Source organism: Haliotis rufescens, unplaced genomic scaffold, assembly GCF_023055435.1.
Source record: "Haliotis rufescens isolate VD_foot unplaced genomic scaffold, xgHalRufe1.0.p SCAF_6, whole genome shotgun sequence".
NCBI lineage: Eukaryota > Metazoa > Mollusca > Gastropoda > Lepetellida > Haliotidae > Haliotis > Haliotis rufescens.
The window spans coordinates 57,250,208-57,266,851 of NW_025964334.1; the positions used below are offsets into that span (position 1 = coordinate 57,250,208).

At 37.3% G+C, this 16,644-nt stretch overlaps 1 protein-coding gene across 3 annotated transcripts in view; it reads left to right on the forward strand.

Moving 5' to 3' along the window:
* The window catches only part of LOC124128341 (fibropellin-1-like), a 416,047-nt gene that overhangs the window by 148,693 nt on the left and 250,710 nt on the right, over window positions 1–16,644 (forward strand). Inside the window, exons 7-11 of one of the 3 annotated variants that reach the window (XM_048386711.1) lie at window positions 3,650–3,766; window positions 5,799–5,906; window positions 10,351–10,464; window positions 10,665–10,781; window positions 13,618–14,404. In XM_048386711.1, coding sequence (XP_048242668.1) covers window positions 3,650–3,766; window positions 5,799–5,906; window positions 10,351–10,464; window positions 10,665–10,781; window positions 13,618–13,697 — 536 coding nt within the window. In that variant the 3' untranslated portion in view covers window positions 13,698–14,404. Of the gene's footprint in view, window positions 1–3,649; window positions 3,767–5,798; window positions 5,907–10,350; window positions 10,465–10,664; window positions 10,782–13,617; window positions 14,405–16,644 lie in introns of those variants that run through there. The other 2 variants (XM_048386710.1, XM_048386712.1) reach the window with 2 other exon arrangements.

Genomic DNA, 16,644 nt, shown 5'->3' on the forward strand with positions numbered 1-16,644 from the left:
GCTCAATACCTTGCTCGGTTCCTCGTATAAATGTATTTTCCTACCTCACACAAATCTTGTTTTGCGTTTCTTTTTTTGAAGAGTATATATGAGCAACCATTATGTGAAGTAACGTACCTGTACATTGTACATATGCAGATTGCTGTTTGAAATTAAACAACGTGCATGTCACACATTCTGAAAACGTCAACTTGTGCTTTCTCCTAAATTTGTTGCTTGTATATATGGAACATAAACATTTATGAGGTGAGGTGAAATGGGGTTTAACGTCGCATCGAAGATTATTGCACTTATATAGCGACGTGCATGCACGTGTGTTTGTGTGTGTGGCTGCTTGTACTAGTCCGGACTGATGCCGATTTATAGTGCTAGCACACTGAGATACCATGTCGCAGTTTAACATAAATACCCTACTCAGATACAGTATACTGACTCCGAGCCGACCAGTCCTTGTTTTAGCCCCTTAATGCCGAGCGCCAGACAGGGTAACAACAAGTACCATCTTTTAACGTCTTTTGGTATGACGCGGCTGGGGATAAAACTCCGGACCTTCCGCTCTCCGGGCGGACGCTCTACCATTAGACCATGGAGGCGGTCTAAACATTTATGAATAAATTAATAGCTTTCCATAACCGTCTTGATATGATTCATTACAATCATAAGAATATTACATATAATAATTCAGTGATAACACGAATTCACATTTTGTTCAAATAAATACTAATTTGAGGAGCAACACAAATAACATAGACACCACATAATTCTTTTCTTTTTCATAAAATAATATTTTGTTGTGTATAAGAAACTGATTTATTAGCAATAATTTGCAGTATTATATATTTGGGTCAAACGTTTTCCTTATTCGTTCATGTGCGTTGGTATAACAAACAATACATGTCTTCAACATGTTATAACAATAAATCACTCTACAGGTAACGCCTCCAAAACTGCACTCCTGTACGCAATATGTGCGCAGCGAGCAATATCACTCTGACTTGATATAAAAGGAAAGGACTCTCGTAACAAACTGCACTGCAAGCGAAGTCTGTTGCTAGAAGTCAGTATGAAGACGCATACAGAATGCATGTTAATGTGGGGTAAGCAAATAAGCAATTATTGGCAAATATGTCTTGACAATATTTTTATCTAGGGCCAAAATTTCGTTCAGTAATTATTTTACTGTAAATGAAAAATCTGACGTTACGTTTGAATTTGATAAATATATTAGTTATATATTGATAAGATTGTATCAGGTACATATCGCATCTGATCAGATGTCTGGTTGTTTGCAGCAGGCCTCATTGTAATGGTGTTCAACAGACAGTGTTTCGCAAGTGAGTAACAAAGATGTGCAACAGTATTGTAATTCCCTGTGCCTAGCTCAACTTACCAGGAATCCCCAACAAGAATGGTACGAGACTGATAGTGCTATTAAAAGTCAGGTAGCCTGACCTATGGTAGGTCACCGATTTACAAGTAAACACAATATTCAATCGATATTTCATTTGATCTGGGTCTCACGTACAATGCTTAATGCACTGTTAAGACATTGTGAGGCAGAATGGCATTTATACATGAGTCAAATATATAATAAATGATTGAGCCAAGACATTAATACTGCCCCCTACTGTTGCAAACGAACATATTTCTCAAACGCTTTCCTTTACTTATAAGCAGCACAATGTCTGCACTTGTACACAGCAGACGAAATTCATTATTTACATATCGCGTTTAGTTTCAATAAAATCAGTGAATGCGCTATCGTATCACGAATATTTCTGGTCCATCGCTTGATTGTCTGGTTTGTCACATGGCAAGGTAGTGCTGTGCGACGTCAGGCAATAAACACACACTTTTACGGAAATTGTGTGAATGCCGGGTGGTACCGTTAGGACTAATTTGATCTATTTTTATATTTACAAAGAGTGTTATGCCAATACATCTCTAACAGTTTGAATTCTTTGGGAATGACATTATTAGATAAATAGTGTACAAAATAAAAACGGTACACGAATGTTATCTTAGAATATTTCTGGCGCAGGTTATAGACTGGACATTTCATTAGAAAGTGAACATTCATCACAATATTAACGTCTACGATCATAATACTGTGGTTATATGTAGTATTAGAACGTCAATGACTTATGGACATTTATAATGATGTCTTGCAACCAAACATCCTCTCTAATAGCTATCACATAAACGCATTCTATGATTCTATATACTCCAGATCCTTGCAGCCCTAATCCATGCCATGGAGGAGAAGACTGTACAGATAATGGTGGTGTACACAGCTGCGCATGTAACGATGGTTACGGGGGAGATACATGTGAGCTTGGTAAGTCCCTTCATCTAACATTTAGCCTCCTTATTCGCTGGCTTTATGTCGTTGGTGGTCGTAAGATTCACAATTTCTACCAAGACAGTGGGGGACACCAGATATGGGCTTCATACATTGTACCCATGCCGGGAATCGAACCCGGGTCTTCGGCGTGACGAGCGAACGCTTTAACCACTAGGCTACCCGACCGCCCCCCAAAAAGAAAGCTTTTTCCAAGCTCTATATAGTCTTTCCATTCAACACAGATTGGTTTACTTTTTTATGGGTGAAATATCACCGTTGCGAATATTATTCTTACTTTATTCACTGCTAACTGTCCAAACGAACTATTCACATAGTTCTAACTCTCACGCACAATAAAATAATAGTTAAATAAATGGAGTAAGATTGAACACAGTTTTAATTGGCTAGCGCTTTCAAATCTTACCACGTACGAGTCTCATCAGGCCATAATTGAATAACGGACATGAAGTTGTAAATAAAGTTACGTGACGTCATAACATTTGGGATAACTTTGACGTCATAATACCAAGATGACAATGGACAAATAACTTACGCCTTTACATTTAACTTAGGCGCGTGTTTATGAATGAAATGTTGCTCTTTTTGAAACAATGTAGTTTCTGTTTCACGTACGAGTCTCATCGGGCCATAACTGAATAACGGACATGAAGTAGTAAACAACTGCTACTGTTTGTTTGTAAACAACTCCTTGAACCAAGGCTTTTCCCTCAATGTTTTTGAGCTGTGTAGCAGCGTTTGATAATATACCAGAAGGCAAAAGAAACTCAATGCGATCTTTGTTTTGCCACTGCTGCAATATCATGTTGTAGTTCATGAAAGTATGCGAGCATAATCGTTGTAATGATAAATGGTCGGTCTCCACATCCAATGATTTTAGTAAACGTAATATCCTAAAAATACCTTTCATTTTAGTGCCGCAGTGCAAAGACAATGCCGAATGTGAAAATGATGGAACCTGCAACAAAGACAGTGACCAGCATGTGTGTGACTGCAAGGAAGGTTTTGGAGGAAACACGTGTCAGCTTGGTAAGAATAACATATGAAGTCTATCATTTAATTTCGTAAACCAATCATGATACAGAATTTGCGAATCCTGTGAAGCGCACCCGAAGCCGAGTCAGTTGTTCCCCCGTAACAACCTCAGGCCTTGAATGTTGTAACCCTTGTCAAGAAAAACTTTCATCAAGAGTCGTATGATGCTCCTTGAAACTGTTTTTTGATAGTGGTTTCTGATAGGAATGTTTTCCTTCTTGCATGTCCCTCCCTTTCTTTTGATATTTTAAGCTCCAAAGTGCACAGATGCGAAGCCCTGTGAAAACGGCGGTACCTGTCAGGCTGACACCACTGACCAGCATATCTGTTTCTGTGCTCCAGGCTTTGGAGGGGACCTGTGTGCTGACGGTAAAATTATGTTCATATACACATCTCACAATTCAACTAATGCATTGTTGTATATTCTATACTGACTAGAAAACACCCCCTTCTCTGTGACATTGTTTTAAGATTATCGTTACCGCCAACGCTTTCAAACCACATCTGTCGCATAAATAGTAGATATTGATTTCGCAAAAAATAATGCCACAGCATTCAGTGGGATAAAGTCAAGGCCCTCACCACCGACCTCAAAGAAATCAAAATCAGAAAACTAAAGAAGCTATCAACATCAAAAGACTTTAACCGTCGATCAACCGTGACAAAGGCTATTACATACCCCCGGCGTACCATCAACTCATCAAAGACCCCAATCTGTCATAATCCTGTTGTTTATATTACAGGCTTCATCCTTTGTTTATGTCACTAACTAACAGGCTTCTCCACTCCAGTACAATTACATCTGATATCTACGCTACTGTATGAACATTGCCTCCAACCTGTTTATATACTTGTCAACAATATATCACTTGCTTGATAACGTAGTAAGAACCCACACCGAAACGTCGCTCTTAATTGTAATAAAGAAGTTGTTTATCCATGAATCGTATCCTTATTTAGTACTTGAATTAATATCACATTACAATGAACTTTTATCCAAGTTTATCTTCTTAGTGCTGTATAAATAAACTTAACATCAATTGCAGGATACCATAGCATTTTTGTAGATTGCAAAGCGACCTTATATGTCTTTTCGGCACATCTACTACCAGAATGTTCTCCTTTGTTAGCTGTTTGTACTTGATAAAAAGACTTAATAATTATACATGGTTAATGCCTAAATACAGATTGTATCTGTTCTTTGATTTGAAATGGCGGAGAAAGATTTCTATATTTTCACCTAGCAGATATAGGTATGCCATAAGCTGATGCTTCAATACAGACAATACTTGGGTATGTGTACCTTCTATCGAAGCTTTGCAGACGTACAATCGATCCTTGCAATTCAAGGGACGTCGGCGCACTCAAAAGTATCTATGCATTCTTTCAATCCTACTTCATAAATCAAGCCTTCTCATCGGGTGGAATACTTTTTGTTTGTTTGTTGTTTAACGCCGCACTCAGCAAAGAGCAAGTACAATGTTACCTGAAGTCATTGAAAGTGTGTATTTGACATACGATCTAAATTATATGAAGTAAACAACGACATTGTAATGTTGGCAGTTATGTACAACTGAGAAGCGCGAATAATAAATAATTTGACTCAGATTCGCACATTTTCTTTTTCCGACAGCATATCTATAGTACAAATGCTAGACGAGAGCATCCATCACATATCAATTGTACATAACTATAATATGAGCACAACTGAGGCGAAAAAAGAATAGACGTTATTGTGAATAACCCGATCAACATTTATCTTCAATTACTGTTATATTGTCCATCTATTAAAAAGTTAATATGTAAATATTTAAATGCATGCATGAATTTCACCCTATGGATGACGTCGTAGACAAAGATTGTTATCGTGAAAAAGATAAAGTAGCGGTATGTTTAAGCCTTACAGAATAGCTCATATGGCAATCGTTTTATTTGCAAGTTGCTCAGATTTGTCTTTACTTAAACAGTTTCGTGAATATGTCGCCTCATCTTTCTATTTGTAATATTTTAAACATTGGATGTGTTTTTGGTGTTGGAAAAATATTTAACGTCACCTGATCTGTTGGCTTTGGGTTTCGAAAATGGAATCTTGAGGAAAGACGGTAATGCGTTTTTAAATCGTTTAGAGTTTTGGAGTTTTCAAATATCCATTATATAAAGGAAGACTTTATTGAGAATTGCAGAATAAGAAACTGGTTGCTGTCTGTATACAAATATTGTTTTGCTATCTTCTTTTTGTTTGCTTGAGAAATTAACAAAAAAAACTCTCAGACATTTATGAATACAAAATTGTCTAACAGTGTTTCTACCAACACGCTAAGTAATTTATACAGATATAATAAATCTCATAATAAGTTATCATGCATTATTTGATACTTTGATATTTGTATTTTTCTGACAGCTTCGTGCGACAACAATCCGTGCGAGAATGGAGGAGCGTGTTCAGTTGAAAACAGCGCAATTGTCTGCACATGTACATCTGGCCACGGTGGAGACAGATGCGAACTCTGTAGGTCCTCTTCTGTTATTATCATTCAAAAAATACAGTTCCATTTTTATAACAAATCTCTACTAACAGCAGAGTAGATTGTACAATTCCGCCTAGGTCATGAGTATGTATTTATGTAGCACTATCAAATAGTGATGATACCAATTGTTTGCAAATAGGTAAGCGTATCCTGCCCCACCTTATGGGTATTATCATTAGATGCACGGAATGAAATGCAACATGGTAATGTTGAAGCATATTCTTCTTACTTCATGATTGTTTGCCTTTATATTCCCCTGGTATGCAAAACGGGGCATATAAAGTATGTATTGTATGTTGACTGTAGTCAATGTTTGTCTGGACCATATCATATAACAAAAAGGTATTCTTACATGACACATTGCACATATAAAGACCAGGTTTGACTCTGACCTTATTCATAGTAGTGTGTTTGTCAGGACTATGTCTCTAAAGCAAATGGCAATGCTTTCCCGAAACATTGCACACACAAAGATCAGGTTGTCAACTGGTGCCTTTTTTATTTTGGGATTTTGAGATTTGTTATTTTTTCTGATTTCATGAGGAGTGTTGGGCGGGTGGTGAGGGTGGTGGGTTGGTGGGGGGTAGGGGGACTCGCCATCTTCTAATGACTTTTGTATAATGTGGTGAACGTGATAGTTATTTAAATTAAGATTTAATTCTTACAACAAATTGTTGTAAAGTCATAGTATAATAATGCTATAATCACGATTTCATGTACTGTGAAAATATAATGTTCTTCTAAATTGTTTGATAGCCATTACTTAGAAGTTTACGGATGACAAGGTAGACACAATTTTATGGATAACAAATTCCGTAGAGGATTAACGGTAACAACAATCTGGTGTTGATTGGGCGGAATGTTTCAGATTGTCCACAGATTGTCCAGAGAAGCCCCTGAGGCCATACTGACCAAGGCTATGATTCCCTGCGAATCTGACCCAAAGCCTGAATGTCATGGCTTCGGCAATACGTCTAAATCTGTTGCAAAAATGCATTTTCATTAAAATATCGAGTTTTTTTATTTACGCTTACATCTTAATATGAAACATTTGAGGCAGATTCACTTGTGTTTTTTATTTATAGAAATATATGAGTAAATAAGTGGATGTGAATTTGTTATTTGACAATTACTGAACGGTATGTGATCATCGATATACCTGAAACTAAATTACCTTGCTTTGATTTTGTCAATCCGAGCAGAAATTCTTGTTAATATGTACGAAGAAAGGAGGGGAGCGCCATTGGTGCCCATGGGGATGTCTTTTCCCAAATTACATATAAGTAAGAAAGCTTTTTCCAAGATCGGTATAGTCTTTCCATTCAAAACAGATTGGTTAACTTACTTTTGGGTGAAATATCACCGTTGCGAATATTAATGTTACTTGATTCACTGCTAACTGTCCAAACGAATACTTTATTCACTGCTAACTGTCCAAACGAACCATTCACATATATATATATATATATATATATATATATATATATAGAGAGAGAGAGAGAGAGAGAGAGAGAGAGAGAGAGAGAGAGAGCAGTAAAGTTCTAACTCTCACGCACAATATAGTAATAATTAAATAAGTGGAGTAAGACTGGACACAGTTTTAATAGGCTAGCGCTTTCAAGTCGTACCACGTACGAGTCTCATCAGGCCATAACTGAATAACGGACATGAAGAAGTAAGATATAGTTACGTCACGTCATAACATTTTGGAGAAATATGACGTCACAATACCAAAATGACAATGGACAAATAACTTACGCCTTTGCATTTAACTTTATGAAGTATTTATGAATGAAATGTTGCTCTTTTTGTAACAGTGTAGGTTCATGATCAAAATTTAGCTTGTATAGCGGGAAAACTAAAAATTGCCGCTTCCACATGTATCTAAATGTTCACTGAGCGGATTCGTGCGCTTGTGTGGCTGCTTTATTTATGAACGGTGAAGATTCTTCTTTTTAATGTAAGTTCTGTCCTTCCAATATACTTTTCATTGCATCCGCTACAAACATTCAAGTAAATAACATTTCTAGTATCACAATATTTTGTTTTACAGTAAATTTAGTGTCCTTTGTAATTTGTACTGAACAGCCATCAGTTATATTGCTGCAAGTAAGGCAACGTTTGTCACTGCACTTTGAAACCTGTGGAGTGATGACAACAGAAACAAATTTAGAATGTATGAAAATATTTCTAAGCTTTTGGGTTGTCATTGGCTGTTGATAATTTTGTATTTGCTCAATATCCTCTCCATTTTAATACTTTGATTCAAAATAGGCAGGTATCGTTGAACCATGGATAATGTTGTTTTCATAATTAGGGTTGAAGGTAGATATTAGAGTTAAATTATTCCCCATATTGTTTTCTTCAGACTTTGCTCTCATTTTTAGTTGATCAATACTTAGCGCCTTCTTTATGATATCTTCAATTAGCTTTGCGGGATAATTTTGATGCAGTAGGAAACTCTTAAGTTCAACAAGACGGGTAGTTTTAACATAATTCCCGGAAACAATGGTACAAATACGTCATGCGAGACATTAAGGGATATTACGTTTTGTATGATACGGGTGACATGATCCAAAATCCAAATATTGGTGCGCATCAGTATCTTTATAAAAGATATCAGTTTGTACAAATCTCTCAGATATTAAATTGATTCTTACATCGAGAAAGGTTAAACTGGATTCGCTTTATTCCATAGAGAAACTGAGTGACGCATTAAGTGAATTTAAAATTTCATGAACAGCTGTAAGTTGACTTTCACTGGTATTTAATATGATAAAACAGTCGTCTATAATTCTTTTCCGTGAATAATCAATTTTTTCTTTCATAGATTCACCAAGAGATTCTGTCATCTTATCATAAAACATATTCTCTAAAAATCCAGACACAAGGGTTGCATAAGTACACACAAACTCCATTTAGTCCCCCCTCCACCTTTTGCATGGCATATTTCAAAATTCCAAATGTGTTTTCTAAATTAATTAAGCAACCCTAAAAGCCCCCAAGGTTGCCCCGACTTCTCGGACATACCCTTTTCGGCCAGACACCAAATGGCCTGGCGGGCCCGTGCGCGAAATACGCATGTGTCGGAAAGCGCACGTTAAAGTCCCAATTTAAGAAAGTAAGTAAGCAGACCCCCCATATCTGAGACACTCGACATGTGTATACGTGCATCAACTTTTGCACAAACCAAGTGTAGCAGTAGTTTGTCTGATTAACGAGCAGAAACTCATCTTACAACTTACCACTATGTGGAACAGATAAACAACACAGTATTTGACCTATCATTTTAAAACCATCTATGTGTCATGTCTTTGAACATCATTTACAAGTGCAACACATAAAGAAGACATGTATATTTTGGGGAACACAATGTTTCGGAATGTACATTTACTCCTTCACCTGAGGAAGGAGTAAATATTACTTCCAAAACTTGTGTTCCTTATAATAAAGTTACCGTCCATAAATTCTCTTTCTTACATTTACTTTTACGTATCATCAGTGAATCATCTGGTTTCCACTTCGTCTTGAGGAAAGTTCCGTTCCTTATCAATCTAAGACCGCAATAACAGAAGCATAAGCTTCATAAGCACATCAAACCGAAATGCATTTTCATATATTTAATCCTGAATGCTAAATGCTAAACAGAGACTGTGATGGCCGCTGTTAACACTCACCATTTCAAGCGTTTACGGACTTAAGTCCTAAGTGTGTTTTGAATCAGATGAACTGAGGACCAAAATCGGGGTGATCTAGAAAAAAGTGTATTCAGGCACCACTGGGAATTGCGTTCTCATACACTCCTCCCCATTCCGAAGACTATTGATGACTTATTTTAAATGAGTTACACACATCAGGGAATATAAACATTTGTGAATTAAATTCTTATTGATTGATATAGAATAGGTGATGCATCCTTGCCGAAAAAATAGAGTTTTTAAGAACATATCTATGTGAAGCTTTGTACTGTTAATGGACCTACCACCCACACCTCTTTAAATATAACAAGAGCAACAGGCTTACTATAGCTCCAGGTTCGATTGAACATACATGGGGCAGTAACGCACGACAGCATTTCTGAAGTGTACATGCAGTGTACCAATATGGCGCCACTTTCTCGGCACTATTACCGACTTTCACGGCACCATCGCGGCATTATCGCGGTACTATCACGGCACTTTTGCGCCACTCACACAAAGAAAAACAATCAAGGTGTTTCCCTCAATGTTTTTGAGCTGTGTAGCAGCGTTTGATAATATACCAGAAGGCAAAAGAAACTCAATGCGATCTTTGTTTTGTCACTGTTGCAATATCATGTTTTAGTTCATGAGAGTATGCGAGCATAATCGTTGCAATAATAAATGGTCGGTCTCACATCCAATGATTTTAGTAAACTTAATAAACCACAATTACCTTTCATTTTAGTGCCCCAGTGCACAGACGATAGCGAATGTGAACATGGTGGAACCTGCAACAAAGACAGTGACCAGTATGTGTGTGACTGCACCCCGGGTTATGGAGGAGACACGTGTCAGCTTGGTAAGAATAACGTATGAAGGTTATCATATAATTTCGTTAAACAATCATGACACAGAACAACCTCAGGCCTTGAATGGTGTAACCCTTGTCAAGAAAAACTTTCACGCAAGAGTCGTATGATGCACCTTGAAACTGTTAGTGGTTTCTGATAGGAATGTTTTTCTTAATACATATCCCTCCCTTTTGTTTGATATTTTAAGCTCCAAAGTGCACAGATGCGAAGACCTGTGAAAACGGCGGTACCTGTCAGGCTGACACCACTGACCAGCATATCTGTTTCTGTGCTCCAGGCTTTGGAGGGGACCTGTGTGCTGACGGTAAAATTATGTTCATGTACAGGTCTCATAATTCAACGAATGAATTGTTGAATATTCTATACTGGTTAAAAACACCCCCTTCTCTATGACTTTCTTTTAAGATTATCACTACCGCCCACGCATTCAAACCATATATGTTGCATAAATAGTAGATATTGATTTCTCAAAAATAATTAAAGCATCTTGCAGCATTACCAAACGTATTCTTCTTTTTTGCAAGTCTAGCTGCTTTTTTTAAAACTATCTTAGAACTAAAATTGTGGTCTAGGTGATGTAGAGAAACTATATCGTACCTAAGTTAATTCCCTTAATAAGCTAAGATTACTTACCGCTAAGTTATCTAAAATTCTTTATAAATACTAACACAGGTTCGGAACTGGCTTTGAAGTTTACCGGACCTAATACAGTATGTTGAAGATACCGATTCTGCAATTTGTGCCTACTGTACCATTTCTGACCACAAAACCGAAAGGTTAATGCTTGTACTTTCAGAATACAACAACAGAATCCAGAGAACACACCCAAAAAATCACATTTACCGATTATAGGGCTTAGCTAGTCGAGTAACAGATGACAGCTTGACAGTCATTCCATACAAAATGTGATCCGGGGTAGAATAGGTTTTCAGCAACCCATGCTTGCCGTAAGAGAAGACTAACGGGATCGGGTGTTGAGGCTCGCTGACTTGGTTGATGCATGTCATCGTATCCCAGTTGCGTTGATCGATGTCCATGATATTAATCACTGGATTGTCTGGTCCAGACTCGATTATTTACAGACCCCCGTCATATATCTGATATAGTGTTGAGTTCGGCGTTAAACAACAAACAAACAAGCTAAACTTATTATCATGCACAAACAACATCGCCTATCGGACGTGGATGCGTGACACGTGAAGTGGAACTTAAAATCTTATTTCTTTCAATCCTACTTCATGAATCAAGCCTCCCCATCGGGGAATACTTTTTGTTTGTATTCTGTATGACATTTGTATATTGTGGTGAACGTGACGTTATTTAAATTAAGATATTATTCTTACAACAAATGGTTGTAAAGTCATAATATAATAATGCTATGATCACGACTTCCTGTACTGTATAAATATAATGATCTTCTAAATTGTTTGATATCCATTGCTTAGAAGTTGACGGATGACAAGGTAGACACAATTTTATGGATAACAAATTCCGTAGAGGATTAACAGTAACAACAATCTGGTGTTGATTGGGCGGGATGTTTCACGTACGTCAGATTGTCCACAGATTGTCCAGAGAAGCCCCTGAGGCCATACTGACCAAGGCTATGATTCCCTGCGAATCTGACACATATAGACATAGACATAGACATAGTTTATTAAAGTGTCACATGGCATGAAACAATAACAATACATCATATTTAATTTATCATACCATCCAGCCTAGCTAGGCTTATGAGACACTATTTTAAAACAGATATACACTAGTAAGATCATACCTAATAGAAAAATAAAATAGATTAAAATGTATTAAAATATACAGATATCAATCGACTAAGACATATATTATGTAAAACGCTGGCTCCTGTTAAACATTTCATTAATAGTTGATACTAAAAGTTTTATTAACGAGGCGTCAGAGCTTGACATGACGTCAGTTAACACAGTAAAAGTCTTATCAGTTAACATAGTAAAAGTCTTATCAGATGATTTAAAATTTAAAAGATTAACAAGTTCAAACCTAAGATCATCATAAAAGCTACAATAGAAAAGAAAATGAACTTCAGATTCTAGATGATTACAAAAAGGGCACAGTCTCTCATTAAGAGGCGTGGGAGGTTTGTTATAGCGACCAGTCTCAATGTGGAGGGGTAGATTACCACAACGTAATTTAGTGAGATTTCGTCGCTTATTTCTTGATATAATGGTTTGTAGATAGGGCTCCGGTCGACAATCCTTCTTAAACAGCCTGTAAGTGCGAAGTTTGTTACCATTAGGATTTCTCCGGTCATTCCACAATTCTGTAAACCATTTTTCTTCATCCAGTCTGTAGAGGCGCTGTTTAATTTGGGACACAATTCTCTTGATGGATGCGGGTGATATCAGAATATCCATTATCTGTAATTGCCCACCCAGCTTGAAAACACTACTGGCAAAAGTACCTTCCTAACTTTAGACCAGTTAAAAAGTTTAAATGTAAGTCTGTCACTTGGTGTTCGAGATAGTTTGACAAAATATCTGAAGGCTTCAACTCCTTGACAAGTAAGGCAAGATTTCCATCCCATTTCACCTTGTACTGCGATGTTTGATTTAGTTCGAGGTACACCTAGGAAGAAATGACATGCTCTTTGCTGTACATTACTTATTTCCCTGTGTCCATACTGTCCCCAGATAGGCACACCATACAATAATACAGGCAGTACAGTTGACTCGTACAGTTTTTTGTCACCACACTGCCTGTACTTGGTGATAAGAAGGGAGAAGGCCCTGCTAGCACATTTAGCTATTTCCTTGATAGTATACTTCGAATTCAAATGTTCTTCAAACCACAATCCTAAGTACTTGTATGAGTGAGTATAATCTAATAGCACGTTGCAGCATTTAACACAAAGCCCGAATGTCATGGCGTCGGCAATACGTCTAAATCTGTTGCAAAAATGCCTTTTCATTAAAATATCGAGTTTGTTGGCAGTGATTTAAGATAACAATTAAATTAAGTATGCTGGATGGGTAATGAAAAACGGGAGAAATATTTGAACAGGCTTTATGGAAAGGTTATATGGTCACATTTCATAACATTATTAAATGATGAACATGATAAAGCAACAGGCATAACGCAGACATGAATGTCCTGTATTTCAGCCTCTGGTGCTGCGGCGATATCGGCGCACTTCCTGCTGCTCACGGTTGTTGCTGTTCTCGCAAAGCTGAACCTCAACTGAATACAACCGGACCGGAACAAGGCCATACTGTTTCTTAGATGTGTAACATTTGCCCACAAGAGTTGGTAGAAGTAGATATAGATTGTATTGAATGTAATGATTGATTAATTGTGTTAATTAGACACGTGCTCAATGTGGTCACAGTAATATACTCCAACATTTTGAACAGTAGACCTGGTGTACAGAAAGTATTGATGGTTTTCCTGATGCCATTTACGACAAGTATTATCCTGATCAGAAATTTGAACAGCGGATAAAGGGAACATATTTGCGAAGAAGAACCCCAGCAGCATATCTAGAAAAGAACAAGTCACTGTGTGTTATTCGGGCCTGCATTTCAGGGCTATTTTGTATTTTTCTGTTTCATTACAATGTAATTACCTCACTGTAGATAAGAAGACAAAATTCGTCCCTGGTTACTTTTAGGCCATTGATGACATGTTACTGATGACGTGGAACTCTCCCCCAGGGACCACCGACACAGAGTAAATGTTATCTACTTCTTACCTACTGTGACAGTGAGCAATTATTACCAAAGGGTGTTATTCTATTATTATGTATAACATGATGAATAAGGACTGATTTACTTTATAATAAATAAAACATGTATTCCAGTGACAGTGAGCGATTGTTACCTACCAACCCAAAGTGTGTTATTCTTTTATTTTGTATGTGATGAATTGTGATTGATTTTCTTTATAATAAATACATGCATTCCATTTTACCTGTAATCTTGTTTCTTTGATGGATAATTTTCCAAAGTGGGGAAAATGGGCCAGGAGATTAATCGCAAAGTGAAGTCTTTATATCACAATTTCAAATCGGCATTGCCTCAGCCACAAAGTGACAAAAACAAGTTTTGGAATGACAAAAATAAATATTATCAATGCATCGAAGTTGTAGCATATTTATCATAGCAACAACATTTCTAACCATACTGTTTGCTTGATGTGTTTAATTTGTCTAGAGTTGGTAAAAATAGACATAGATTACACTTAATGTTTTGGTTGATTAACTGTGTTTCTATTCTATTAATTGCTATTAGATATGGAAATAGGTTTGTAATTTTATTTAAGAGGCACGCACGAAATATGGTAACAGTAGTATCATCCAATGTGCTGAACAATAGACCTAGTGTACAGGAAGTACTTGGTTATTTTCCTGATGACATATACACACAGAATCATCCTGATGAGAAATTGTACATTGTGAATAAAGGAACAAATACATCCATATTTGGAGTACGAACCCCAGCACCATATCTGGAGCGGAAGACGTCAACGTGTATTATTCGGGCCTGCTTTTCAGTTATTCATATATTCGTCTGTTTCATGATATTATAATTTATTTCGCTGTAGCCGATAGCTGGTTACTTTTATGACATGTTACTGATGACGTGGAACTCTCCCCCATTGACCACCGACACAGGGTAAGTGTTATTTATCACATAATGGGTGGGTGCCTCGGCAGGATAAAGCCAACGGATAAAAACGATATCCATTTGGGTCATATGCGGATACAGATGCAAATATCAAAGGTAAAGTAGGGACTACTTTCACTGTTTATAAACAAACATGGCGTAGCCCTTGTCATTCGGCGATCGAGTCAGAACTAACCATCGGGAATCTGGAGAAACTACTTGGATAATTGCTATCATTATGAAAATAACAGTCTAATATACTGAAAATCAGTGTCTAACTGTGACGTAGCTAAGGCATTTTACAAGTTTTGGCAACCTTGGAGACATAAATTGCAAAACAATCAAGCGAGGGTACTAGCCTATCAGGATATATTTCCATATGTGTGCTTGTAGACGTCTGCGGCTTGGAACCTTTTTCACAAATTAAAACAGTTGGTGTTGGCCGAGATATGTTCGAATTGTTACCTCTTTTTCGTTTTGTCGCTGTGTGTACATCTGACTGCACTTCGTAACGTTATGACAGGACAGACCTACTGTCAACAACGTCTGACTGTGGCCGTGACGTTTCATAGAATGGGGTAAGAGTAGCTTCCCTTTGACAAAGGGCAGTTACTCTATCGGACAGACCGATGGATATCCGCGAAAGGAATGTAAAAACAATTTATGTAGGTAATTTGTGTTTTACATGTACACTGTATGTAGTTACGTTGGTTGGTTTATTTGTTGTTTTACGCCGCACTCAGCAATATTCCAGCTGTATGACGGCGGTCTGTAAAATAATCGAGTCTGGACCAGACAACCCAGTGACTGACATCATGAGCATCGATCCACACAATTTGGATTCGATGACAAGCATCAACCAAGTCAGCGAGCCTGATCACCCGATCCCGTTAGTCGCCTTTTACGACAAGCATAGTCGCCTTTTACGGCAAGCATGGGTTGCTGAAGACCTATACTACCCCGGAATCTTCACGGGCGTATGTAGTTACGCCACTGTATAAGAAACAGGTTTCTGTTGAAACTATATTGGCTACTGTCACTGTCCGACGGACACATAACTTACCCTATGACCTAATATATATTAATGCGTACATTCCAGGAAAAATTGCAATGTTTAGGTAATGTTTGTGAGAGATGGAAAGCGATTATCGAGCATAGAATTGAAGAATGACATTAGATGATAAAGAGGTTATCACGTTTGTGCGTTTCGGGATGGTCAATATCCTGTACGTTAGGAATAAACACTATGTATTTAGCTCACCAAGGCTCGCTAAATACAATGTTCATTCCTAATGCGTGATAACCTCTATCTATTCTTATCTGAAGTGACAGTGAGCGATTTTTACCTACCCAACCAAAGGATGTTACTGTTAATAATTCATTTATAATAAACTAACCAGTATTACAAACTGCTCCCTGCCTGATGATAGTTACATTGATTATGACATGAACAAGCCTGGGAATTCAAATTTATTTTGTAAGAGGTGACCAAACGGATGGATTGTTCAGGCTTGATGATTTATTGGA